General features: G+C 42.9%; 2 protein-coding genes across 2 annotated transcripts in view; one reads left to right on the forward strand and one right to left on the reverse strand.

Annotated features, from left to right (window-relative positions):
- Nucleotides 1-135: 135 nt before the first annotated feature.
- rtn1a (reticulon 1a) lies at nucleotides 136-22,221 on the forward strand. The gene is made up of 9 exons (XM_026151031.2): nucleotides 136-631; nucleotides 10,626-11,348; nucleotides 11,700-12,374; nucleotides 19,512-19,719; nucleotides 19,835-19,973; nucleotides 20,065-20,134; nucleotides 20,460-20,506; nucleotides 20,591-20,649; nucleotides 21,360-22,221. Exons 1-9 carry the CDS (start codon nucleotides 409-411, stop codon nucleotides 21,400-21,402), a joined length of 2,187 nt encoding a protein of 728 aa, XP_026006816.2. The 5' UTR covers nucleotides 136-408; the 3' UTR covers nucleotides 21,403-22,221.
- Nucleotides 22,222-22,457: 236 nt separating this feature from the next.
- The window catches only part of tdrd9 (tudor domain containing 9), a 40,210-nt gene continuing 37,199 nt past the window's right edge, over nucleotides 22,458-25,468 (reverse strand). Inside the window, exons 33-35 of the mRNA XM_026151030.2 lie at nucleotides 24,361-24,479; nucleotides 22,937-23,009; nucleotides 22,458-22,835 (exon numbers count right to left, since the gene is read on the reverse strand). Of these exons, the coding sequence (XP_026006815.2) occupies nucleotides 22,737-22,835; nucleotides 22,937-23,009; nucleotides 24,361-24,479 (291 nt within the window). The 3' untranslated portion in view covers nucleotides 22,458-22,736. The remainder of the gene's footprint in view (nucleotides 22,836-22,936; nucleotides 23,010-24,360; nucleotides 24,480-25,468) is intronic.

Below are 25,468 nucleotides of genomic sequence, written 5' to 3' on the forward strand. Positions count from 1 at the left end.
GTCGCTATTTTCACAAACCAATGCTAAGCACTGGTTTGACTGAATCCTCTGACCTCATTTATAGGCCGAAAACACCTTTTTGATCTTTGACTGTGTCCCAAATAAAGTGGTGCCAACCGTAAGGGCTCGCGGACACTATGACGTCAGCGTCGGAGCAGTGAACTAAAACAATCAACCTCACTCCTTCTCCTTCTCCTCTCGCTCCCGACTGCACCGCCTCATCTGTGGCGTCCACAAACCCCGGTCTCAGCTGACAGACGCCAGCCAGGAGCCGCACTATTGTTGTTGTTGTTGTTGCGCGGTTTTCTCCGTCACACATCCTAGCGCAAACGATTACGGCAGAGAGAGAAGCGGCAGCAGCTTTGTGTAGCTAGTATAATATCATCTGTCCGACGACAGGAAAAAGGCATGTCTGCGCAGCCCGGTGAGGAGCTAGGCTCGGAGGGGAAGTGGTTTGGGGATGACTATGAGAGGAACGGCCTGTTTGGTAACACACAGAGCCGCTTCGGCGAGCTGCGCGAAGAATTGAAGCCGAGAGGCGGCGACGCGTTGGGCGACCTGGATCAACAATTTCATCCTTTCCAGGACGACGGGAAAAGGCCTCCCGTTGCTATGGAAACTGCATCTACAGGTAAAGCTTGCACTTATTGCCCTTAAATGCTTAAATATGTGACCGTTTATAATCAGTCTAGCCACGTTACGTGTCTTCTTTTTCAGAAGGTAACAGGACGATGTTACGGTGTGAATAAATACAGTGTGAGGGACGCAGGCGAGAGCATTTATCAGAGAATTAGCGTTACGACAGACGGCTTGTCTGTAAGCCCGGGATAAAACTTCCGAGCTCGAAAACAAAAACAAAGCCAAGAGGAAGCAACTTCAGTGATGCCGTAGGGGAAAAAATGGCAGACATATTTCCAAACTAAACTCGGCAACAGCCCTTTATAGTTATGAAACGTCATATAGCTCATGACCGAGTGGTTTTCCGCTCAGGAGACAAGAATCTGCTTGGATGAAGGCAATACCAAATAGCCTGTTGAACTCTGAATGGCCTGTTCATTACCATAACTACTGTATCATCTCGTACATGTGGGCTAGGTCTACATCTATATTAGAAATATTTGCTTGTTGAGAAGGTGAGGCTACAAATTACAGGCCTTAGCTTACAAAGCCAGTGTCTGGATAGAAAGAGAACAGCTTAATCCCTAAGCACAAGATTTCATTAGTCCAGTAACAAAACTAAAAATACAAAAAAGAATGGGTAACAGAGAGGACACGTTTATAACATAGATGAATAAACATGAAAGAACCTAATATAATGATAATAATAATAATAATAAGAACTCACGAACTAGATGAGTTTGGAAAGGTTTTGGGAACTTTAGGGGAGTTGTTGTCTGTCTTTTATATTTATGCGCGAGAGAGGGGTTACATGATGCATCCCAGTTTTTGTGTGCACCTCCGTGGATAGTGTCAGTGATGTCATCACATTGCTGGATGCTGGACTTTGTGATAAGATAAGGCAGACCTTGGTTCTGGATCCGTCATCATTCTCCTTAGCACTGCTCATCTCAAGCTGCTATTTTTAATCCTTAACAGTGTTCACTGTTCACTTGGCGAGCAAAACTAGAGCCCTGCACTTTTATTCACCAATCCACTGAAAAATTCATGAGCTTGTGCTTTTAAAAAAAGAAGAAAAAAAAGAGCTGCCCAGTTTTTCTTCCTTGCTGCTCAGGTTTTTCACATTTCACTTGCTGCTGCTTCTGCAGCAGCTGCTCCAAAACAGAAAAGAAAACATCTAGCCACTGGTAAATCCTTTAAGGACAACAGCATAGCTGAATGCTTAAATTGGACTTAAATCCTTTGATGCACAGAGTTGTCCATGACAGTATCCAAATCTGAATTGTGCAGTAGGAAAACCGCTTGGAAAATTGACATAAAACACACAGAAACGCTGCTGAAGCGTTTAAAGCAAGTCAGTGTGACATTTTAAACTGGCTTGTCAGCGTTTGTCCTCGTGTTCTAGAAGACGTAAACAGAGCACTTGCTCTACTTTTTGGCATTCTGTGCCAGACAGGCTCAAACATGGGTAGGTGCATGCAGACAAACACACACACACACACACACTTTGTTTTGGTTCCTAAAAGAGGAAAAGAATAGCTTTGTGCTGTTCCTCGGACTCCCATTGAGCCGTATCCATACCAGTGAAGTAATCCACTTTGTCAGTTATGTTCTTGGTGGGAACAGTGCAGATCTCATCACATCTAGCAGGGCAGAGAGGACGTTTCACTCTTATGTAGTCATGTTATCGTCCAGTCTGATCTTTGTCAAAGACATTCACTCCTAAAAGTCCACTCATGCTTTTCTTTTTCTCTTCTCTGCGTTGCTGAAAAAATAGTTTTGAGGTTGGAATTTTTTTGGCTTTGAACAAAATGAGATTGGAAACCATATCTTTCTGCAGATAATCAATCCATGTCTGTTCTAAATCATGTTCACAGCTCTGATGTACCCACAGACCCCGATAATGCTGATTTCAGCCATATTAAATCACCACAGGGCAGAACCTTATCCTCGGATCGGATAACCTCTTTGATCTAAAAGTTTCCCATCCTATAAAAGTTTCAAGAGTCACGAGAAAAGGAAGGAGCGGAAGGAGCTCTGACCAGCTCTGATGTGCTGCGAGAACACAACAGTTGGGTTTGGTTGTTCTGTAGCAGATGGTGTTTCTGATAGCTTGGGCCTGAATTCTGCCAGTGAAGAAAAAAACTGAGCACATAAGATACACAAACAGTGACACTGCCTTTACTTTTTCATAACTCCTCCTGGTGCATCATTTTATCACAACCTGAAAAAGCATATCGGTCATAAGAAACTTTCTACTCCAATCCAGTGGCTGATGGGTGGATTAGACTCACGTTTTTCTCCTTTTAGCACAGATCAGTGACAAGGATGAGACAGCATATGTCTGGCTGGGACTTTTCCATATCTTTGAGATAGAAAAAGCACTTAGTGGACTGCATAAGCCAGCACAGTGCTTTTAGCCGTGAGAGCTGTTCCCAAGGGGAGGGGGGAGGGGGTAAGCAGTACAAGGTCTTTTCAGAGCAGATGATAAAGATGCAAGATAAAATAAGAAAGAAGGGGGCTTAATGGTTAGAGAGGTGAAGCTGTGATGACAAGGCTGGTGTTTCAAAAGGCTGGCGTGATGGGAAAGAGTAAAAATATGATAGACAACACTTTCCTTTAAGGTTAACTTTAACTTGGTATCTTATGGTCAGCTGTGAGTGTTTCTGCTGTTGCATGAGCCTTACATATCTTAATAATAGTTCATCTGTCCACCTTTTCTTCAGCAATCTTGATAACTCAGTCAAACTTGGTGGATGCAATGCTGAAGAGCCGAGCGAGTGCGTTGATGAACCTGAGGTTCAGTGCATAATTGCCCATATTCTGGCTGCAAGTTGCTGTCTGTTACCCATGCTTCCTGTATATTGACTGCTGACTACTCCATTCTGTGTGTAGGAGTGGCATCCACAATCGCCACGCTCTCCACGGCAATGTTTATATTCAATTAATGCATCCTTATGCCAGTCCTCTTTTCACAACCATAATTTTTAGCTTGTCTGTGTGTGACACGTTTAGGAGACATCTGTAAATTGTAGCTTTAAAGAATTAACCTGGGTTGCAGTCCTTCTGAGTTGGCACTAGTTTTAATAATGTGTAATCTGGATTTACAGTCTCCTGGACCTGTTACCTAATGCTGAGGCATATAAGGACAAATAAAGGTGTGGTAGACCAAACTCAAGAAGCTCTTTTGAAGAGGGACCATATAAAAGCATTAGTGCGCTCATTATATCAATAAGTCAACATTTTAGATCCCATGTGTTCACCCGGAAGGCAATTCAAAGCCAACATGTGAAACATGATGCCATGTATCTGATCTTACCAGCTCTCTAGCGCTGAGCAGAGAGTCCTGAGTAATCCCTGGGCATAGTGCGAAAGTGCTCTCGGGATTAGAATTACTATCAACAAAGGCACTCACAACGAGCATTGACCATTAGTTTTTTTTTGTGTGTGGGCGTGTAAATTATGGTAGTCTTTGTCAGCTTGCCTTCCTACCTGCATCCACACTTTTAAAAGCGAATTGCTGTTTAAAAGTCACGCTAAATTGACCCGATGAGAGCGGTGTGCAGACGCTCGGTCTGGATCCTCCCACATTCTCTCTATTCATCCATAAAGCTTCATCCAAGCAGGAAAGATAGAATCAATACACTGGAAGACAAGCACTGTATAACAGCTACATTCTAAATGGGGATAGATTTTATTTAAACTGCCTCTAAATGGATTTATTTTTGACAGAGGCTGCTGGAACAATAAAAATTGTCCTGGTGGCTTTAAGTGATTTTTTTTTAAACAGTGGTGGATTCACCAAACATTTCTTACAGTAATTGTATGCCCTTGTCATTTCGGATCAATGCAGCAGAGCACTTGAATCCATCTGCCCAGCTGCTCTCCTATCGACCTCAGCTCTCAGTATAGGCTGTTTTTGTGCTCCCCTTTTTTTCTTTTTCTTTACCATCATTAAAATGTGGTACTCAGTGATTGGTATTCATCTGCTTGTACATGAACTTAAATGTAATAGCCAGAGCTTTTAGAGCCAGAGACCATTACAACTTTAACTTCATTTAAACACTGATATACAAAAGACTCAATTTAGAAATCTATTATTATACCAGCTACCAGGAAATCATAGTGAACCCTAGAGTTATAATTTCAATCATCCACATCAATCACAAAAGGCAAATACTTAACTTTCTTCATAAAATACCACCAGTTAGTTAAATAAATTTACCAGCATGTAAACCACTTGTGCTCTGCTAACACACTTACAAAACCCAATAAAGGGAAACAGAAGAATAAAAACAAGTGAATAATATGTACTTCCATGTACCTTTGGCTTATTTAAATGTTTTGTGATTTTGACACATGCACATGTCTTTGGATATAGTCCATGTTTAGCATGTTTTTGTGCAGTTTTTGTCTTTCCGGTAAAGAAAGGACAACTTGTAGGAAGTTCAAGCCCCAAATGCACAGATGGGTTGAAAGAAGAGCACTGTAATAGAGCCATTTCCACAAGGTCATATGGTGAAAGAGAACACCTGAAAAGTAACACCATTGCTCATTGGGTCATGGGTGGAGTAATGGATTCCTAACAGAGCTGTGAAGTCAGAGATGCCTAAAGGAGAAGCTCAAATACACTATATGTTTTTGAAGAACTGCACTTTTGGGGGGGGTTGGGATTTTACTTCCGTACACCACAACACTTGAACTCAAACAATAAAGATTATTTTAAGTGTAGACTGTCAGCTATAATTCAAAAGTATTGCCTTAACTGACGTTTGATACACAGTCCCCAATATTTAGAAGTTCAAAATGAATGGAACAAACTAAAAATTTTAACTGTAAAGATTGTTATTTATGCTTGGATAAAACTCTTTTTCAGTAAATGAATGGCTGGTGTCACATCACCACATGTTGTGTTTCCTCCCTTGTTAAGCTTGTCGCTCTGCCTTAAGTTTGGTCTTCGGTAACTAAAAAACATTCTGTTGGGTTGAGATGAGGTGACTTGGTCAATGAAGAATATCTCATTTAGGGGTGGGCGATATAAACGATATACGATAGAAACTATATAAATTTGGCCAACGATAGAGATTTTGACTATACCGCTCTACCGCGATAGCGCATGTTGATGATGTCATCAAGCTGCACCTGTTTTGGTCAAAAGCATCGCAGCGGCTACAACCATTATCATCGGCAAATTGTGCCGCACGACAGTCATAGCAAAGAGATGAAGCACTTTTGAAATATGGGGAAAGCCAAAAACTGCGCTTCCTCCACTTCCGTAACATTGATTCATTAATGTTGAATTCTCTCGCAGCTGTTCTATTCCCATGTTGTTGCAGTATATTAATAACTAACCTCGTATTATGGATGAATAATCTCAGTTGTTCTCCTGACTGAAGTTTGGCCCATGTATAGCATCCTGCTATGCGATTGCATTTGTGCCTGACCACCAGAATCCCTCACGTTAACTTTTATCGAGTGGGAAAAAATGTTGGCGTTCATCCTCCAGCTTCACTGTGCTAATGTTATGCTAACATAGCTGTGTCGCTAGCAATCACGTAGCACAACATTATATACCAGGTAGTCCAACTTCAGTAACCCTGCAAACGTCACTGCTGTTTAGTTTTCTGTCTTCATTTATGTTGGAAGTTGTAGCAGAGCTGTACGTTTTAATTAGTTTCAAAAATCTCTCAGAACATGGTATGTCATGTTTAGGTGGAAACTAGCGAGCTAACTTCCTGTTAACTTGTAACTTCGTTGAATGTATTAAATTCTGTTTTCATCGATGCCTGGATGTTAAACTTAATTGTTACACCTAGTAAAGCAGCAACGCTGATCATTTTATTAAAGATGAAAGAATTTAGACCGTTTTTAACTCTCAGTGTTCGTTTGACTTAGGGACCTGAAGCCCAGATTACTCCGCGAAGCTCCTCACTACGGCAGCCGTAATGCTCTGACAATCCATCAAGCAGTGCTGCTTACCAAAGTTTTTAAGTGCCTTATAGTGTGGAAAATACATTATACAGAAGAAAAGAATATATCGCAATATATATCATTACTGCACATGCTTCAAATTATACCGCGATATGCTTTGGGTATTTATCCATCTGAACTGTGAAGAGCTGTCAGATCAGTTTTGCAGCATTAGGCTGAATTTGAGCAGAGAGCACAGCCCTACACACTTCATAATTCATCCTACTGCCTCTTATCAGCAGTCACGTCATCAATAAACATTAGTGACCCGGTTACACTGGCAGCCATACATGTCCATACCATAACATTATCTCCACCATGACAGATGGTATGCTCCAGATTATGGGCTGTCTCTCAGTTTTTTCCATACAATTCTGCTCCCATTATTAAGGTAGAAGTTAATCTTGGTTCCATCTGAAAACAAATTCTCTCTTTTAGGTGTTTTCTTGCAAACTCTAATCTGGCCTCCTTCTTCTTGAGTATAACCAGTTTTCATCTTGTTGTATACGATTTGTATTTGCATTCATTTGCATCCACATCTCTTTGGACCTCATATTGAGAGTTCCAGTGATGCCAAATATAAGTTCCTGCTTAATTTGACAATTGTAATGCCTAAGCAGTTAATCCAGTACTTTAGTTAAAGCACTTGAATTACAGGTGAAACCCCATCTCCAATCACCTCTTGATTTAGTTTTTAATTCTCAAATCCTGTGGGCCGTACAGAGGCATAAATTCCCCCCAAAAAGTCATCATCCAAAGGCTTATGAAACTAACTGTATGACTGGGACTATTGAGGGTCTCTGTGTGCTCGGACAGTGCAGACAGACAGACTTATGCCAGAATGTCAGTCCAGCTTGTTCTACGGATCATGGAATCAGCAGCATGCCTTTTGACTCTTTCCTGCACTGCTGCCTGCAAGGAGTGAGGCACCATGATGCTCGAGTCTGTAGGCATGCTTTGTGGGGGGGGAAAGCGACATTTCTTTTTGCATCTCCTCATTTTCAAAGTTTCTTTTTTAATGCTTTTTCGTTTTTATTGCACACTGAATGACTGCCATATAGGCGGCTCAGTGCACCTTTATTTCCAGTGCTAATATATTCATGTTGCAACTCCAAACCCTTTTGATATCTGTGCTCACATTTGTGTGTTGCCTGATAATTAGGAGCCCATGCCTTGGTGTAGCACAGATTGTCAGGCTGCATTAGTTTCAGAGCTGCACTGGCTGCACAGAGGACAACAAAGGGACTGCCCATTCACAGCACTGCGCAATCCTTTCAGTGACATGATTATGTTGTGTGAGCTGAGAATTCCTCTGTTGTCTTTTCCAATCCTGTCCCAACTGCAGTAAGGCATTCGTTTCAGCCTTGTGGGTTTTTTTTCCCATTGTCTGGGTGCTATATCAGATCAGCAGATTCAAAATGCCCTCAATCTCCACCAAGTTTGTCAAGCGGCTGCTCAGAGCAGCTGCTCTCATGGCGGTTAAAGACAGAAATCGTGCCTCTTAATTGTTGAACGTGCTGTTGAACTGTATTTCCTGTGTTGTTATGTAAAAATGCTTGATATAGATGGAAGCAGTGGGGGTGTTGCCTACAATCAACAGGAGCATGAGCAGTTCCCAGTTTGGGAGATGACCTTGCTTCACAGTTTTTAGTGGCTTTAAGTGCTTCCCACTGCACAGCATTTGTACAGTGAATCAGTGAGTGTTAAGATTATGATGCTGTTGCCTGTGGGACGATTGATGGGACCTATACCATAGTAGTGGACTAAGAGGATTACATGTTGCTTCACTTTAGCAGTACATCAAGGGCATTCATGTTACTGAGCTGAATATGGCTCAACAGCAACCTATTGAAAAACGTGTTGACCTGCTTTGCTTTCCTTCCGTGCCACATCACGCTTTCCCCTGTATCTCAGTTTGTGTGTGTAGTGTTTATGTCCCTGTACTGCGGTATGATCTATTGTTAATGACTGAGGAAGCAGCAGTTGGAAGGACAGCCGAAGGAAAGGGTGGCGGGGCTTTTCAGAGGAAGCAAAGGGAGGGACGGGACGTCCTGACCTGTTGGGTCTTCTGTCAGTCAGTCTGCATCCTCCAGAGCTAACCCGAAGGCTGCTATTTAAAATCTTACCCCCTCATCCAGCCCAGCAGCTGGATCCAGCCTATTTATAGCCTCACCGCTGCCCTGGGAGAAGCAAGGCTGGAGAGCAGGGGGGAGGAGCTGGATTTGTGGAAGCATAAACTCTGATTTGTACACAGCATAATACAAATATTAACATTATATGGTATATAGTTTGTATTTTTGTGGGACTACTGTGATTGCTGATGTTCATTTTATACACATGTTGCACAACTAAAACTGGTATAGGGTGAACAGATTCCAACAAACTAAATGTGGGGCAAAGAGTAGGCATGTGTGGGACAAAGTGGAACAATACTAAAAAAGGGTAGGCTGAAACTGAAGAAATACACAAACTATCCAGACATGTTTGGTTAGGGATGTACCCATAGACCTGCAGATGTGTCTCTTTCAGCCATGTTTACTTTTATAAAGTAGAACCAATAAAAATGTCGGACATTGTCTCAATATGTGTGACAGGAGGATGAGATAAAAATGTTGCAGTTTTATATGAAGTGGGACTCTTTGTCAACTTAGACTGGGAAGCTTGACATGAATTCTTCAGTTGATCCAAATTTATTAAAAGTTTTGCCCCGTCCCCTGCCCTTCCCTGAGCCTGGTTCTGCTGGAGGGGAAAAAAAGGATCTTCTTCCTTCCTACTGCCACCACGTGCTGCTAATAGTAGGACATTTGATTGTTGGTCTTCGTCCTACCTTAAGGCAACTGTTGTCATTTGGCGCTATAAAAATAAAACTGAATTGAAATTAAAGTCAGGAAATGGAAATACTTGACTTGACCTTTGCTCCTGATTCTTAATGTTCTGACATTCCTTCCTGTTTTATGTGACATTATGTGTCATTGTTATGGGTGTTTATTAAAACCATATTAAATTAAATTATTAAAAAAATATTTAAAACATTTATGGAATATTAAAATACGTGAAAAACATCATGGTTGTGGGAAGCCAACAAGCCACTGCTTTAGCACTGGGAGTATCCTATCAGTAAGTAAACTTCATTACAATATAAACTAAAACACCGCATTAATGAAGCATGGACATTCAAATTTATAAAGTGAGTCAACTCCAACTACAGCTCATGTCTGACTTGAACTGACTCACCTGCTTAAGCAGTAGAAATAGAGGACAGGACTACACTCCTGTAATGGGAGGCTAAAATACTAAATTAAATAATCCTAATATAAGCAGAAGTTGCCCGTCAGGACATACCTCTGTATTGTTACTGCTTATCCATATCTTCATGGATCAGTCTTAATATACATTACAGTGACTAGAAGCAACTGATGAAAACCTTTCAGCTTACCACACAAGTGGATAAATCAGCCCAGTCCACAAAGGAACACACAGCACAGTCCAGAAAGACGGCAGGGAGTAGTCCTCACACCTGCCAGCAATCACCTGTTTACCACTTCAGTTTGCATTATGTGAGACTGGTTATTTTCCTGCCTGGTCCTCACCGTTCCTGTGCTGCATCATTAGCATGTGTGCATAAGCTCATTTTGATGACACTATTTTGTGAAGATGGAGAACTGGTGATTACAGAGTAGAAATGTGATTACAGAATACCCTTTGCTGGCATGATTTAGAACAGACTTTGGCTCCGACACTGTGTTTTTTGGGGGAGCCTGAACAATCCCCCTTTGTCCCTCGTCGGGTACAAGTACGCTCTGTTACCGCATCCCTCCTGATCTGCACAGACAGGCACCCAGTCTGACTGTGCTGCTTTCACAGCCCCTCTTTTTGGTAGCAGATCCAGCTGAAGCGCAGCCTTGTTTAACTGGATGTTTTCATTAATCAGACTGCTCAGGCACAGGCTGGTTTGATTCTGTGTGACACTTATCTGTCACCTAAGTTTCATGCCTCTCTCTCGCTCTTGCTTTCTGTCTGTCTGGTTGTTTTTGTAGATGATCCCATGTCTGGCCTGTTCAGGAAGCCTATGAATGATGATGGTGATGTCTACACTTCCCTGCTGTCCAATCAGACCTTCACAACGGGCCAGGAAGCCTCCTACCTGTCTGACGACCTGAAGCCCTCTAGCCACGCTTCAGGTTCTTCTTCCTTGGATCACTTCTCAAGTGACACCTACAGCTTCAGCTCCAAGATGACTTCCAGCCAAGCTAGTGATGCAGCAAAATCTCTGCTGGGCTCAGATAAGACAGAATCCTACAACTACATGGACATCAGCCACGGCGACGAGCGCCCTGACCAGCAACAGGGGGCTCTGCACAACCTGCTGGACAAAGGCTCAGCTGGACATGACTTATTGGGCAGCTACATTGATAAGAATCCCAGAAGAGATGAGGATGATGAGGATGAAGAAAATCTAGGTCCGGCACTGGGCTCGCATTCTTTCCCCTATGTTGAGGAGCCATCTGATGAGGAGCTGGGAGACTACCGTTCCTACCGAAACCTAGGCGACACGCCACAGACGGCCAGCCCGGTGAAGATCACTTTGACCGAGTCCCAGCCAACAACTACTAAGGCAGAGCCGCCGCCACACCCCCCCTCAGTCAATGCGTCTGAACGTGAAAGCGTCCTCAGTGTGGGCATACAGGGGGTCCCCACTGTCACGCTGTCAGAGCCAGAGGACGACAGCCCAGCCTCCACTCCCAGTGCTTCACCAACAAGTAGGCAAAGCACATAGTCACACACAAACACCTTTCACCTGTGCACTACATGGATAAAAGTCTGTAGCTTGGTATATCAGCATCAATACACACACACACACACACACACACATTAGAATTACAGGTTACGTTTTTTCTCTGTGGCTGGGGTGTGCAAATTACCATATTAATAGGAGAAAATGCTAACATTTAGCACTTGTAGACAGACTTTATTTGCTAAAAGAAAAGAGTTTTATTTATTCTTTCAAAAGTTATGTAATCTAGCTTTAAGTCATGTATGCACATACTGTGTGTCCAGATTTAGTGTCCAGACACTAATGCCTTCTTTTCTCTGGATTTTTTTGTGAGCAGAAAAAGATTTCCCCTCTCATGACATATTCAAGTCTGATGCAGTTTCCAAAAGCAGCCCAGGCACAAAGGGCAGTGGCAGGGACCATGATGGCAGCAGCGCAGAGTCTGGGGACTCTGAGATTGAGCTGGTGTCTGAGGAACCTCCTAAGGCCAGTAGCAACCCATTTGCCCAGCCACCTAAAAGCAAGGGCACGTTCAGCCAGCCTAACAACCCCTTTGACAGTCCCCCAGTTGCCAAGGGTGGTTTAGGCCTCGCTGGCAGTCACGCTCCACCCACAGCTTACAGCATACTGAGGGAAGAGAGGGAGGCAGAGCTTGACAGTGATCTCTTCATTGAGTCTGCGTCCGAAGAAAGCCCAAAGAGAGAGCAAGGCTTCAGTGGCCCCAAACAGGGAGTCAGCCCTCCCTCCCCCCTGGTTCCCACCACTGTCCCTCCCCGCAGTACCACTGAGGGGGCGCCCGTTGAGCCCCTGGTTTCAGAAAAGATCAAGAGCCCAGTGAAAAAGGAGGAGGATCGCCCTAGCAAACCAAAGCCCCCAACTGCGGCCGTGCCTCCCGAGGTGCGATCAGAAAAGCCCCACCAGGAAGACATGCACAAAATCACCAGCGAGGGCAAAGGAGACCTGGGAAAGCCTATTGCATCAACTTTCCTGGAGGGCTTTGATAAACAAAAAGGTGAGTCCTAAAACTGTTGCTGTTATATCTTCTTAGGTTTACACACAAACTTATAACTTATTTGTGATCTTTTATTTGTTGCTGTGCTCCCATCTTAAATACTAGCTGTCAGCTCATGGAACAAGTACTAATTTATCTGCTGGTGTTTATCATAGAAGCTACTTAATGGACTGCGTGTTTTGGCAATGATTTGTTGACAAGGCCGTGAAATAGCTGCTCAGTGTTTATCTCTGTACAAGGAGTGGGTGGGAAGGCTTGTCTTGCACTATCCCCACAATTGGTTCCCCCTGGTGGTGTATAGAAGGAAAAACAGAGAAAGGATATGGTGCTTTAAAATGCAAGGCAACTGAAAATCAGCTACAGTTTCAGGCCTGTGACTCTAATGATGCAAATGATAAGAATTACAAATGTGCAGGAGGGGGTGGAGGGCTTCCAGCATCTTGACAACATCTGGCTTCACACATCAGCCTTCAGCCCCCTGAGATTAGATAAGTCAGACATGCCACTCACAGTGAGCAGTTAATGCTGGATAGCCTGCACCTTTTGATCTCAGCAGGGCTATTTTGATTTCTATTGGCTGTTCTGGCTGTCAGTGTAAACAGCGGGTTTACATAATCCTGTGATGTCAAAACTGGGGCACTCTCTTACTTAAGAGCTTTGAAGGAATCCTCTTGAATCCCCCATGTTTGTAGAGCAAATAAAATAACCTCTGATTTAGATTTTTTTTTGTCTGCGTTGGTTCCTCTGTGGCCTCTAAGAAAGCATGGGTTGTACCGACACCCTGGTTGAATCAGGTGAATAGCTGCATGTTTAAAATGTAAACTGACACATTTCATAACAGCTGAATGCATTTGTTTTACTTTGTTTACTGAGGCTAGAAGAAGGTTCTGGAAATGCTAGTAAAAAGCAGGTCAGGTCTTTTTTTTATCTCCACCACTAGAGGGCATAGTGCACCTTTGTTATGTTAGGCTGTGTTGAAGGGGAGAAGATTTTGTTTGCATCAGTCCATGCACTTCCATACCAGTTGCCATAGCAACAGCGATGGGGGACCAGGTTAGCTTTTTCATTTCCTCTCCATGGGTATTGGCATGAAGGCCCGTCAAGCTTGTAGAGGAAGCAGAAGGTGTGAGGTGTGGCTGTCAGCGGGTGGAGGGGAGGAGGACTGAGGGGACAGGACTGGCAGCTTTGATGGGATTGAAAACTGGTATTAGCACATTGTTTTCTGTTCAATGTTGACACCACACAATGACTGTGCTCTTTAAGTTGCATTTTTACACATCCAACTTTGCTTTTTTCTGTCACATTTTCCAGCTTCATTTGCATTACAAATGTGTTCTGGGGAGGAAACCATAACACACAAACATCCCGAAGGCACTAAGCAAGGAGCATTGTGCTGTAAATGCACAGTGTCTCTTGTTATGAATTATTAAGAACAAGCACTTTGCCTCTTAATTTGCCAGTGAGTCATATTGGAAAAGGCTATTTTAATCTATGGCTACAATCATAAATTGTGTCATGTGCAAATACAGAATAACGAATCTGGATGGTTGCCATATTTTTCAATGCTCATAAAATATTCCATTGCATCCTGTCTGGTGTGCAGCATGACATCAGACTATAGAATTCCCTTTTTTCTTCTTTATTTAAGGCTGCACAGCATGTGGTATGTGCTATATTTAATGCGCATATTGCAAATGATTCAAATACATATGATGCCACACTGGAGCTACGACAAAAGCAGCTTTCTAAACACCACGTGACCCTGCATCCACCTAACCCTTCCGTTGCTTTTACCCCCACTATTACAAATTAGATGCTCTGTTAGGACTTTTATTGTGAAAGGAAAGAAGCTTCGATTGTCACCACCCCCCAAACCCCCCGGGCTCTTAATCATTGCATGGATGATTTGCTGCAGCAGAAACTGTGGTGTGGTGTTTACAATTTACCCCCCTCCGCTCCATTCCCTCCACACAGACAGGCACATACGCACTTTCCCTTCTCCTTCTGTTTCTAGCCAGCACCGCTCCACAAGCATCAGTCTTTGTGCTCCGTGCGCCGGCAGCACCTTGGAAACCTTTCCTCCCTCCCTTCCTCCCTCTCTGTCGTCTCAGCCTCTCTCTCGCATCCTTTTTCGACTATTCATGCCTTTCTGGGATGAGTGAGTGAGTCGGTGCGACCGAAGAGCTAGGCAAAGAAGAAAACGGAGAGCAGAAAGAGAAAATCAAGAGAGAGAGAGAACAGGGACAGAAACTGATCACCAGCATGCAGGGAGCTGCAGACGTGACCAAGAAGGAATGCTCCTGGAGCAGTTGGAAAGGCCAGGGTACTGACGTGTTTACTGTGATTTGCTCATTTATTGTCTGTGCATACGTTGTGGCCGTGGAGGGGTAACATGGTTATTTCTGCATGTAGGTTAAACATTCATGTGTGTCACCCTTGCATGTGTGGTTTGCATGTTACATATTAGCTGTAAGCGTACGGGATTCAAACTGTGCCGTTTGCTGTTCCACCTTTCTCACGGACACGCCCTTATGACGGATCGTTTCTTGTTTCATGTCTGTGCATCTCACAAAAAAAAAGGAAAACAAAGGGAGGGGGAGGGGGGTGAGAGACGCTGCTTGGTGTTTTGGAAAATAACTGTATCCTCACCAGTGTGCTGGGAGCCATCTGTTTTGGGTGCATGGTAATATGGATGCTAGTGTCATGGACCAAGGCATATTGCTGTAATCACCCTCCCCGCTTTGCGACTGTGTAGGGAAGCTGGTTTATTATGGCGGATGCTCTGTTTTGTGTAACGAGGCAGTCACAGCATCCGAATGGCACTGACAGACTGTCTCCATGGTAACCAGGGCGCACCCAGTCCCATTACATCAGCCCTTTCTCTCTGGCCGCCATGGCACCTTGCAGAGACTGGGCCGGAGAAGAGCATCCTCCGGCCGTCTGTGCCAACAGCAAGGAAGAGCTTACAGAGGGGGCCGATTGTGGTTCATTATCTGTCGTCTTTTTAGGTCTAGTTAAGCCATAGAAACATGACAGACTGGTCTGTTTATTGTATCACAGCAGAGACCATAACAGTATCTGATTCAGGATGACAAAAACATCCTATTTGTTATTAATGTGCTGAGTCATTATACATTTAATTTGATCTACATCGATACCCCAGGCTGTGTAACATTATAGCCTGATGCGAACGATACACAGCATCAAGATCGCATCAAATTAAGTCACCGCAGTCAGCACAACAAAGGATGAAAGTGAGCTGATTTATCTTCTCCTTTTAAATGCCTGTGCATCATCATTTTGAAGCTGTAGGCATTTTTGTGTAGTCATTCTCATTGCCATACAAAATACTGATTCACTGCCACCAAACTCATCAGGGTTGATCAAACTATGATGTAGGCTTGTCCAGGGGTGAGTCATGGATACATGATGTAATCAAAATAATAAAAAATGACAGGTATACAAAACAGCTTATGGGTTTTCTATTGCACACTGTTGGCCAAAATATATTCTCTCCACTGCGGATGCTTTTCTATCTGCTGCCACCTGGAGAATTTAACTTTATAAAGTCACAGAGTTTTTAAAATTAAGAACACTAGTGGCAGCTCTAAAACCAACTGTCAAGACTGTATTAGCTTTTCAAATATTATAATAATCTTTTTTTAATCTTACACTGGGCCTCAGTGCAGCCCCTTAGCTCACCTTTCAAGCCAACTTCCTTGTGATTGAATGCCCCTCACAGTTCGAAGGTTTGGACAGCAGATGTGTGGGGTTTGATATGACTCTGACATGACCACATCAGAAAGATCCCATCCCCTGTTTTTCTCATCATAAGAGTAGAAAAAAAATATCTAAAACTGAGAGTCAGCGCAATCTGAAGTCTGAGCTATTAGTTCAAACCTCACTCTTTGATATGTTGGTCTTGTTTGATATGAACACAGTGCATATATATATATATATATACATATATGGGTGTGGGTGTGTCTGCTTTCAGATAGTTTTAACAGTCTTAAGTTGTCATTGAGCTGTGTTAATATAGCATTAATATATTAACCAATATTAGAGAATAATAATGATCATGATGAGGTACCATCCCCAAGTCCAAATCACAGTGGCCGTGGTCCAAATCTTTCCCGACTCTCGGCTGTGAAAGATGGTTGCAACAGAAGTCTTGTTGCATGTTTTTTCCATCTGGCTGATGGCTCATTTCAGGCCACCAGGATGTCTTCAGTGATTTAATGAGGTCAGGCTAAACTAGTTCCACTACAGAAAAAGGGGGATGGGAAATCAAATTATTGGCACTGGTGTTAATCATTTTCTGTTTTGTTCTTTTTTGCTCAGTGTTTGTGTTCAATATCAGAGCAAATAATTATATCATCAGACTGGGCTGTCAGGCAGCATTTGTGCTTCCTGTGTACATTCAATCAGCTTCCCCCCGTCATCGCTGTACTTGGGATTTACATCATGCTATCATACCTAAGGGTTTCCTTTATATGAATATCAGACTAAGCTGTTAAACAGGCTTTTGGTGAATGGGCTGCACTTGTGGTTCTACAGACCACTTAAAGTTTCTCATTCACCCATTCAAAAAAAAATGTGTAGGAGCCGAAGCTTTAGCGTCTTAAGAGACACAATGTCTTTTGATCAATATGAATTCAAACACTAATTTTGCTCGTGATGTGGTTGTTAACTGTCGACTTATAATGTATAAGCCTTTTAAACACTCACTTCTCTTCATTATACACTGACACAGCCTTGTCCACCCATAAGCCTTCTATTTAACCTGCTATTGTCCTTTTGTGCTCCACAATAAAGGGAGTGGCTGTTCATATGTCGGGTGCAAAGACACATTATGTGCCGATGTCTCCCCAGATTCGGAGAAAATGAATCTCTCTCTGTTCCCAAAGGAACGTTCTTTCCCCTCCCTTCCTGTCTCTCCATCTCTCACTGAACGGTGGGGAGAAAATGGAGCATGGTAACTATGGTAACTGCATCAGGCAGGTGCTCAGCAGCGCCATGCCACCAAAGCGTTTTAATGGAGCAGTCTAGGAAGATTATTAGCTGTCGTAAGTCAAATCGTGCAGTTTTAAGTCTTTTGGTTCTTCCACTCTGATGTGCTGACTTTTAAATTAGTGGCTGGTTGACGTTCTTTGTCTCATCTCAGCTAGTCTGCGCTTAAAGTCTGAGCATAAAAGCACTCCAACAGAGAACGAGTGTGTGTTTGCATGTGTGTGTGTGTGTGTGCTGGATTGCAATGTGGTTCTTTGGCAACCGCACCCCATACACGTCCCTCTCCATCCCTCAGCCCCCATTCCTGCTCAGGCGAATGCTGATTTGCTGGTGTGGCTGTAGCCCCTCCCCTCCTGTGCAGGGGGGGGGACTCCCCTTTCACCGCTCTCCTTTTGTCCGTGGATAAAGCAACTGCCTCTTTCCCTGTTCAGCCATGGGAGCCGCAGGTCAGTACTCGCTTCTGCTGCAGCTAAAGCTTTTCAGTCTGCGTGCCATCTGTGCGGCGCATCACAGACCTCAGTCGCTGTTGCCTTGTCAACACCTGTCACCCGAGCAGAAATGTCTGTTGTTGATTTGTCTGCGCTACCTGTGCCTGCCCGTGTGTGTCTTTGTGTGTATTGAATGTGAGCATCTCCGTTCAAATCAGTAGCCACATGGAGAGCCGTGCCAGCAACAATGGATCGAATGGGGAGTGGTCCATGTGCAGCTGCTGTGACAATGAATGAGTCTTTGATTTCACAGTGGTGGTGTTGTTTGGGATAGGTCTTGAGCATTTTTGTAATGTATTTTAGTTACTAAGAAGACAAGACATGCTGTTTCACAGTGTGGGAACAGTGTGTGACGGAGCTGAGACTCACTCAGTGACAATCGTGGTTCTTTCACATCCAGGTTTAGCCTCCCTCTTTGGCATCTACAGATGCCTTTTAGTGGAGAGTAAAGATGGCCGTCATCACTATGCTGCTCACAGCTCCACAGCTAAAATTAGAGCGAGCAGGCAGGCAGGCGGACAGCACAGAGGAAGACACCCAAGAAACCCCAGCAGCGATCTTCTGTTCTTCGTGGGCACAATACCTTACATTAAACAGTTCTCCCTGCATGTCATCAAGGATTTAATGGCGTCCGTACTATAGTGGTTCTGTCTGGCTCGCAGTGGTAGCGGTGTGCTTGGAGTGGAGGGGCAGCCGGTTCAGCAGAGGTGAAAGGAGCAGCCGACAGTTCTCATGGAAACAAGCCCATGTTTCCAGCCGACTGCCAGAGGAGGACCCGTCGGCTGCTGGAGCTGTAATGGTACACTGAGCTAATCCTCAGTTATCACTTTGCTTTGCTAGTGGCTTTAAATTACAGGGCCCACCACCCAAAGAAGAACAGAAGGAAACCAGTGCAGCAAGACACATGACAGCCTGGGGGTATGTGTATATCCAAAATATTTCTTCCTGTATGAGGGAGCGTGCTTCACAGGAATCATTATGTTTTGTAATGAGATCCTGATGCATCGTCATCCTTCATCATGATCCAGAGCTGCTGCTCTGACCAGATCACATTGAGCCATAATCTGTGAACTGCTGATAGTGCTTCTATTTCTGCTGCTGCGTTCAATGAGCTATAGGTCAATCATTAATTCTGCACTGTGAGCAGGCAGTGCAGGTGTATCTGGAGTGTAACGTGCCCGATGGTATGTATGTTTGTATACGTATGAGACCCAACCAGATGCTCCTGATTTTAAGCACACGTCAGGTATAACAATGAAGCCCTCCGGCCTGGAGTGTCGCAACACAGATTGAAGCACTTGTTCAACTAGTCAGAGTCAGTTATTACCTTTGGAAAGGTCGCTCTATATATAGAGGTAAAGAAACTTAACCGGCACACCGTCACTGGGACACCTTCATTCTGCCTAACCTAATGAAAAGCTGGGTTATGAAGCTGGGTTAAAACAAGATAACGTGACAGCTCTCTGAGGACCCTGGGTTGTGAACAGCTTCCAGTAATTTGACCCAAATGTGTGGTGTGTAGACCGCTGCAGTCTAATCCAGTTTGTGAAACGTACATCTGTGGATACCAATTGAACCTAAAGAATGCTGGTTATGGATCCTAACACAGTTTACCTTTGTTCTGTCCTTCCCTCCCCAGCGATTGATCTGCTCTACTGGAGGAATGTGAAGCAGTCAGGGGCCGTGTTTAGCAGCGTGCTTCTGCTCCTCTTCTCCCTGACCCAGTTCAGTGTGGTCAGTGTCGGAGCTTACTTAGCCCTGGCTGCCCTCTCGGCCACCATCAGCTTCAGGATCTACAAGTCTGTACTGCAGGCTGTGCAGAAGACAGATGAGGGACATCCTTTCAAGTGAGTGGAAACAGTTGAAGAAAATGACCAGTTTGCATTAAACAGTCAGTGACATTCACATAATGGATGGCTGTGGACATGTATCACTTTTGTCTGCTCTCGTATATGTTACCAGGGCCTACCTGGAGATGGAAGTCGCTCTGTCTCAGGACCAGATTAGTAAATATGCTGACAAAATCCTGCTCTACACCAACACCTGTATGAAGGAGCTCCGCAGGCTGTTCCTTGTACAAGATCTGGTTGACTCTTTGAAGGTTTGCATCACATTTAAAAGAAGATCACTGTTTGCTTTTTAGCCCTGCTGAGAAGTCTGCTAGCTCTAACTTTAACTACACTTTGTTTCAGTTTGCTGTTCTGATGTGGCTCCTGACCTACGTAGGCGCTCTCTTCAACGGCCTGACACTGCTCATCCTAGGTGAGCTCATCCTGACTTTCAGGCACTGCTGTTGACTCACTCACACTCCATCTGAAGCCTAATAATCATCAGAATACAGAGCCTTATATATTGGGAACTAAACAGAAGTATGAGATGTCAGTCACCATGAGAGAGCACCAAATGCATTTATTGGAGGCATGTACTGCTCTATTTCATGTATGTGTTTGCTTTTCCAGTTTACCTTAGATAAGGGAAGTGGTTGGGGTGTGCTTGGCCTCCTGTTGAAACAACTTTTTTCCTGTTTTTAACATATTTCCACTTCAGGTCAGAGTACTTTAACCATTATTTTTCTGTGCCTCTGCAGCTGTGGTCTCCATGTTCACCTTGCCTGTGGTCTATGAGAAACATCAGGTAGGAATGCACATCAACTCAAGAAAGCTATGGTTTGGAAAAAACATTGCTCAACTTCTAAAAAGTCTTTTTTTTTGTTTTTAGGCACAAATTGATCAGTACGTGGGACTAATACGGACCCAGGTCAACTCTGTGGTGGGCAAGTGAGTGGCTGCCATTCAGTTATTTTATTTGAGGAACTTTTTTGCCAAAGAAAGGGGGGGGAAAGTTTACAACTTACCAACTTTCATGTTTGTCTACTGCAAACAAATGAAGGAGAAGTACCTGCCATTTTCAGTGGTCACAGTCAGACTTCTCCAAAGTTGCTCAGTGTCCAGTATATAAGTGAACTTCTACTGGGCATCTTTCATATATTTATGCAACTCAGTGGTTCTCAAACTGTGGCATGGGCAAATGAGGAAAAACAAATATAGGTTTGCTGATGCTATTGTACATTTTATTTAACTAAAATTATCAGATACTATTGTTAATGATAAAAATATCAAAACTGTGGGATGTGAAAATACTAATTCTAACTGCTTAGCAAATTTACCTATTCTCCAGCCACTTTTGAAGAAATGAAAAGCCACAGATGTTTGCATTATGCCCAGGGTGTTTCTTTAAATAAACTCATCAACACCCCTCAAAAATCAAGGAGTTTTTAGGTTTGTAACTGCTTTTCATACCTAAATATGCACTTCCTGGACGCAGGTTGCTAATTTTAGTCAGACTCTACTTGCCGGGTCCATTGACTACCATAAAAAGAGAACACACAAAGTCATGCCCTCCTTAAATTAAAAAAAAAGAAAAAGAAAATCCAGCGTAAACATCTTGCTGTTAACATAAAAATTAAATTCCTGTTTTCTCTGTCAAGGATCCAGGCAAAGATCCCTGGAGCCAAGAGGAAGGAGGAGTAGACCCACGTGTCTCACCGAGAAGCTGACAGTCCAGTCCAGCTCGGAGTCAGGCCCACCGTTAAAGAGCCTGGTCGTCATCTGTGGGGCGTAGTGCTATGTCATCTTGGTGTTCTCTAAAAGCATCCACTGGAGAAGCCTTCACCTTGTCTATAGCAGTCTAATCACTAACACACACACAAACAGTCACACGTATGCACATAATCCTGTTTCTAGGTAGACAAGTACACAACTCGAAGACAAAAAAAGAAACTGACTTTTTTTGTGTTGCTTATTATGAAGTGCATGAAGTCGAGCCTTGGGTAAATAATATTTGATATCTTTTGTGCAGTTTTTAAAAGTCACGCTACATCTTTTGCTTTGCAGTGCTTACCACAAACTGTACGGTTTGGCACAAAATGGCTAAACGCCCACAGACGTGCTCTGCTGCCAATGTTGAATACCGCTTCATGTTTCTGAGTTAGCAGATGGGGCTTCTCTCAGTATATGTCAATATATATAAATATCCAAAATGATTTCCTTTTGGTGTTTCCAAGCACAAAATAATTTAACGATATGCGTCTTAGATGTGGTAATTGTAGGGTTTTTGCTTTTGTATAACCATAAGGAACAATACCCACGCTCATGTTTTAGGTACTATTGTACAACTTATGAAGACAAGGAGTATCTGGTGATATTTAGCTTGTTTGAATAACTGTCCAACTTTGTACTATGTTCAACTATACTCTGTAGTTCTTTAGACCCTGGACTCTTTAACTATTTGCACTCACAGTATGTATTTAATTACAAGAATAAGAAAAATAAATGTACCTTGGTGTAAAACTTCTCCAAAGCCACTTTACTGATGAGTTGACGTCGTGTTTCTGTGTGACACAACAGCTAAGTTTAAGGTGCTAACACTTAGAATGAGAGACTTGGAATGACGAGCTATAAATATAGGCCAATACATTCTGGCACCACCACACCTCTAATAGTAGGAGACAGGTGTGTGTCTGTGTGTGTGTGCTGACAAATTTAACTTCACTCTTGAGTCACAATCAGAAGACTGACAAGCTTCATCTGTTGCAGACAACTATTTTTAATGACCAACTGCAGAAACACAAGGCAAAGAGGCTGAATCTTATCAATGAACTTCAGCAGCCACCAAGTTAAACAGGAAGTGTCTAGGTAACCGTAAATGAAGAAAGGAAGGAGGATTTTCCTGTTAGGATGAAAGCTACAACAAAAATTGGACGTGAAACTTGGGTGGGGGGAAAAAAAAAAAAACCTCCTCCGAACAACAGTTAAAGTAAAATTGAAGTTAACCAAATCACAATGCAACACTTAAACAATCATTTTTAGTTGTTGAGCACAGTTACAGGGTGTAGCTGGTAGAGAACGGCTCTGGCGTTTCCACCTCTCGCCTCCACGATGTCCATCCTCAGAGAAGGATCCACCTGCAGGATAAATACATATTTTAAAGCACAAGGACCTAAATGTGCCTAAGCAGAGCAGATGATCAAATGAATAAATAAAAGTGCACTGATCTGCTCATTACCTGGTTCCATTTTCCCAGTTTTTCAAACAACTGGGGAGCAATGGCTTCCCTTGGCGGAGACTTCGTGAACAGTCTGCACAATAAAAACAGTAATAACTTAAAAATTCAGCATTTTTACTGTTTTTTCAAAAAAAACATTTTTGTTGTCCACCAAAGACATTTTGGCCTTCCCTAAAGAAAGACCATCAGGAAAAAGCTCCCAGTCCTCTGGTAGAGCAGGGGTTGTCAAACTTTTAGGGGCCAGGGACCCCTTACAGGGGTAAAATTGTTCCAAGTACCCCCTTCTAATCCCCATGCTCAGACTGCCTTTTGTACTCCTAGATTATGTAGGAATAATTTATATTTTAAATTTTTCAATATAAATACTCAATCTGTTTCAAAGAGCTATGAACTTCATAGAAAATAAACAAAACAAAATTTAAATAAACGTGAACACTTTTAAACTCCGGGCAAATTCAAGATGTATTTAAACTCAGAGCATTTTTTTTTAAATAAATCGGAAAGCTTTCAAAAAAAATAAACAGTGAAAACACTGGAACAATTTAAATGAACCCATTTTGTTTCATGAGCAGTTTAAAGACTATTTAATTGGTTAAATTTTAACACAATGAACATATTTCCCTTATTAAAATTATTTGCAGAAAAATGAAAAATCTAGCAATTTTGCCTTATCTGGCTTTATTTCACACAGTCAATCCAGTCATCAACAACAATTATTCCCTAACTCAGTGAGAAGGATGAGCGCGTCTCTCACTACACAGTTTCTCTATTCTTGTAAGGATGGATAACAAACAGACTCGAAGATCATCTTCCACTTATAAACGAGCTCTGTACTTCACAGTCAAAGTTGAAAATGATGATTTACAGAGGTAAGTGGCAGGAAAGGGGAGCAATATTTGCATACCCTCAGGAGCCAGTTTGGGATGCCACCCTGTCATCTGAAACCAAATGTGCACTGAGGCACACTGAACTTTTTCTGAAGTTGTTATCAGGTTCACCATTAATTTTTTCTGACGCATGTTACCTTTTCACTGAAAAAAAATTACTTTGTTTTATCTTTAAACTCTGGGTAATTTTTTATGTGATGCCGCTACAGCTTAGCTGGCTTAATTGCTTGATTTGCTATCACTTGAAGACACACAACACATTTGGGTTTTCCATCGTCATTCTTGATGAAGTCAAACTCGAGGTAACTGTCATACTTTCTCATTTTAGCTGATCTGGCTTTTGCGTTATTTGATGAAGCTTTGAGGATAAAGAGCACCCACAGGGCGAGTGGGTAATTGTATATATATATATATATATATATATATATATATATATATATATATATATATATATATATATACACATACCTCAATTGTGCATGTTGACCCCTCAAAGACCTGAGCCAGGAACAACCCCAGTATGTATCTATATCAAACCTGATGAGGCGGTCCCGACAGTCCTCCTGCAGCTGGCTGATCCTGTCAGTCCCCAGATGCAGAGTGCCATTGGGGCCTTCGCACACGAGGTGGTTTATAGCCATTCGTAGAGCATTTATCTGAAAACAAAGAATCAATCAAGTGCCACATCATTTAAACAAACAAGTGAAGTACTACCATCCACACACACCACCAGTGTTGGGGAGTAACGGAATACATGTACCGCCGTTACGTATTTAGAATACAAAATATGAGTAACTGTATTCCGTTACAGTTACCGTTTAAAAAGGTGGTATTCAGAATACAGTTACTTTGTTGAAATAAATGGATTACACTGCGGTACTTTCCTGTTTCATTTTGTCGCGGGTCAGGACTGTTTGGGTTTTGTTTGACAGCTACGATCTGTTGTTCCAGGCGGCAGGGTTACGGTTGCCATGGTTACAGGGCGACGCTCTCTCTCTCTCTGCGACTGTGTGTTTCCTGGGTGAGAGAGCGCCTTTTCGTTGTTGTGCTAAGCTAACAGGCAGAATGCTACAAGCATAGCTCTAAAGAATGTAGCATCATGGGCAGTATAGTCCGTGTTGCAGGAGAATGCACTGCCATACACGTTATGGGTCTGTGAGCGCGAGGAGGGAGAGAGAAAAAGGCGAGTGGAAAGGTACGAGTTGTCATCGAGGAAAAACGGGAGCTGGAAGCATGTAAATATAATAATAACCACTGCAGCCAAGAAGAGCGCCTGACGAGCCCAGTTGTAAGTAAGCTATTAAGACTCGACTGTACACTGTGTTCGTGTTTTCCTCCGAAAACAATAAGTTCCGTTGGAGCAGCCTTTCAACGCCTCTCTCTGTCTCTCGCAAGAAAAGTTGACCCACACAACAAAGTAGAGCTATTTTTCGGCTACGAGCCGACAGGGACCCCGCCGTATTAGTCAGAGGTCCCTTTACTACAGTTCGGAGTCGCGGACCTTCAGTAATAGTAATAAATCACACAGCAATAGTACATTCACGTTGTTGTAAAAAGCATGATAATATATTAAGTAATCCAAAGTATTCAGAATACGTTACTCTCATTGAGTAACGTAACGGAATACGTTACAGAATACATTTTG

This window comes from Astatotilapia calliptera, chromosome 19, assembly GCF_964374335.1.
Source record: "Astatotilapia calliptera chromosome 19, fAstCal68.1, whole genome shotgun sequence".
Classification (NCBI taxonomy): domain Eukaryota; kingdom Metazoa; phylum Chordata; class Actinopteri; order Cichliformes; family Cichlidae; genus Astatotilapia; species Astatotilapia calliptera.

Coding starts and splice junctions, on each gene's coding strand:
- rtn1a (XM_026151031.2), top strand. CDS start 409: ATGTCTGCGCAGCCCGGTGAGGAGCTAGGCTCGGAGGGGAAGTGGTTT. Junction 19,974..20,064: donor ATCTGGTTGACTCTTTGAAG/GTTTGCATCACA, acceptor ACTTTGTTTCAG/TTTGCTGTTCTGATGTGGCT. Junction 20,135..20,459: donor CCTGACACTGCTCATCCTAG/GTGAGCTCATCC, acceptor GTGCCTCTGCAG/CTGTGGTCTCCATGTTCACC.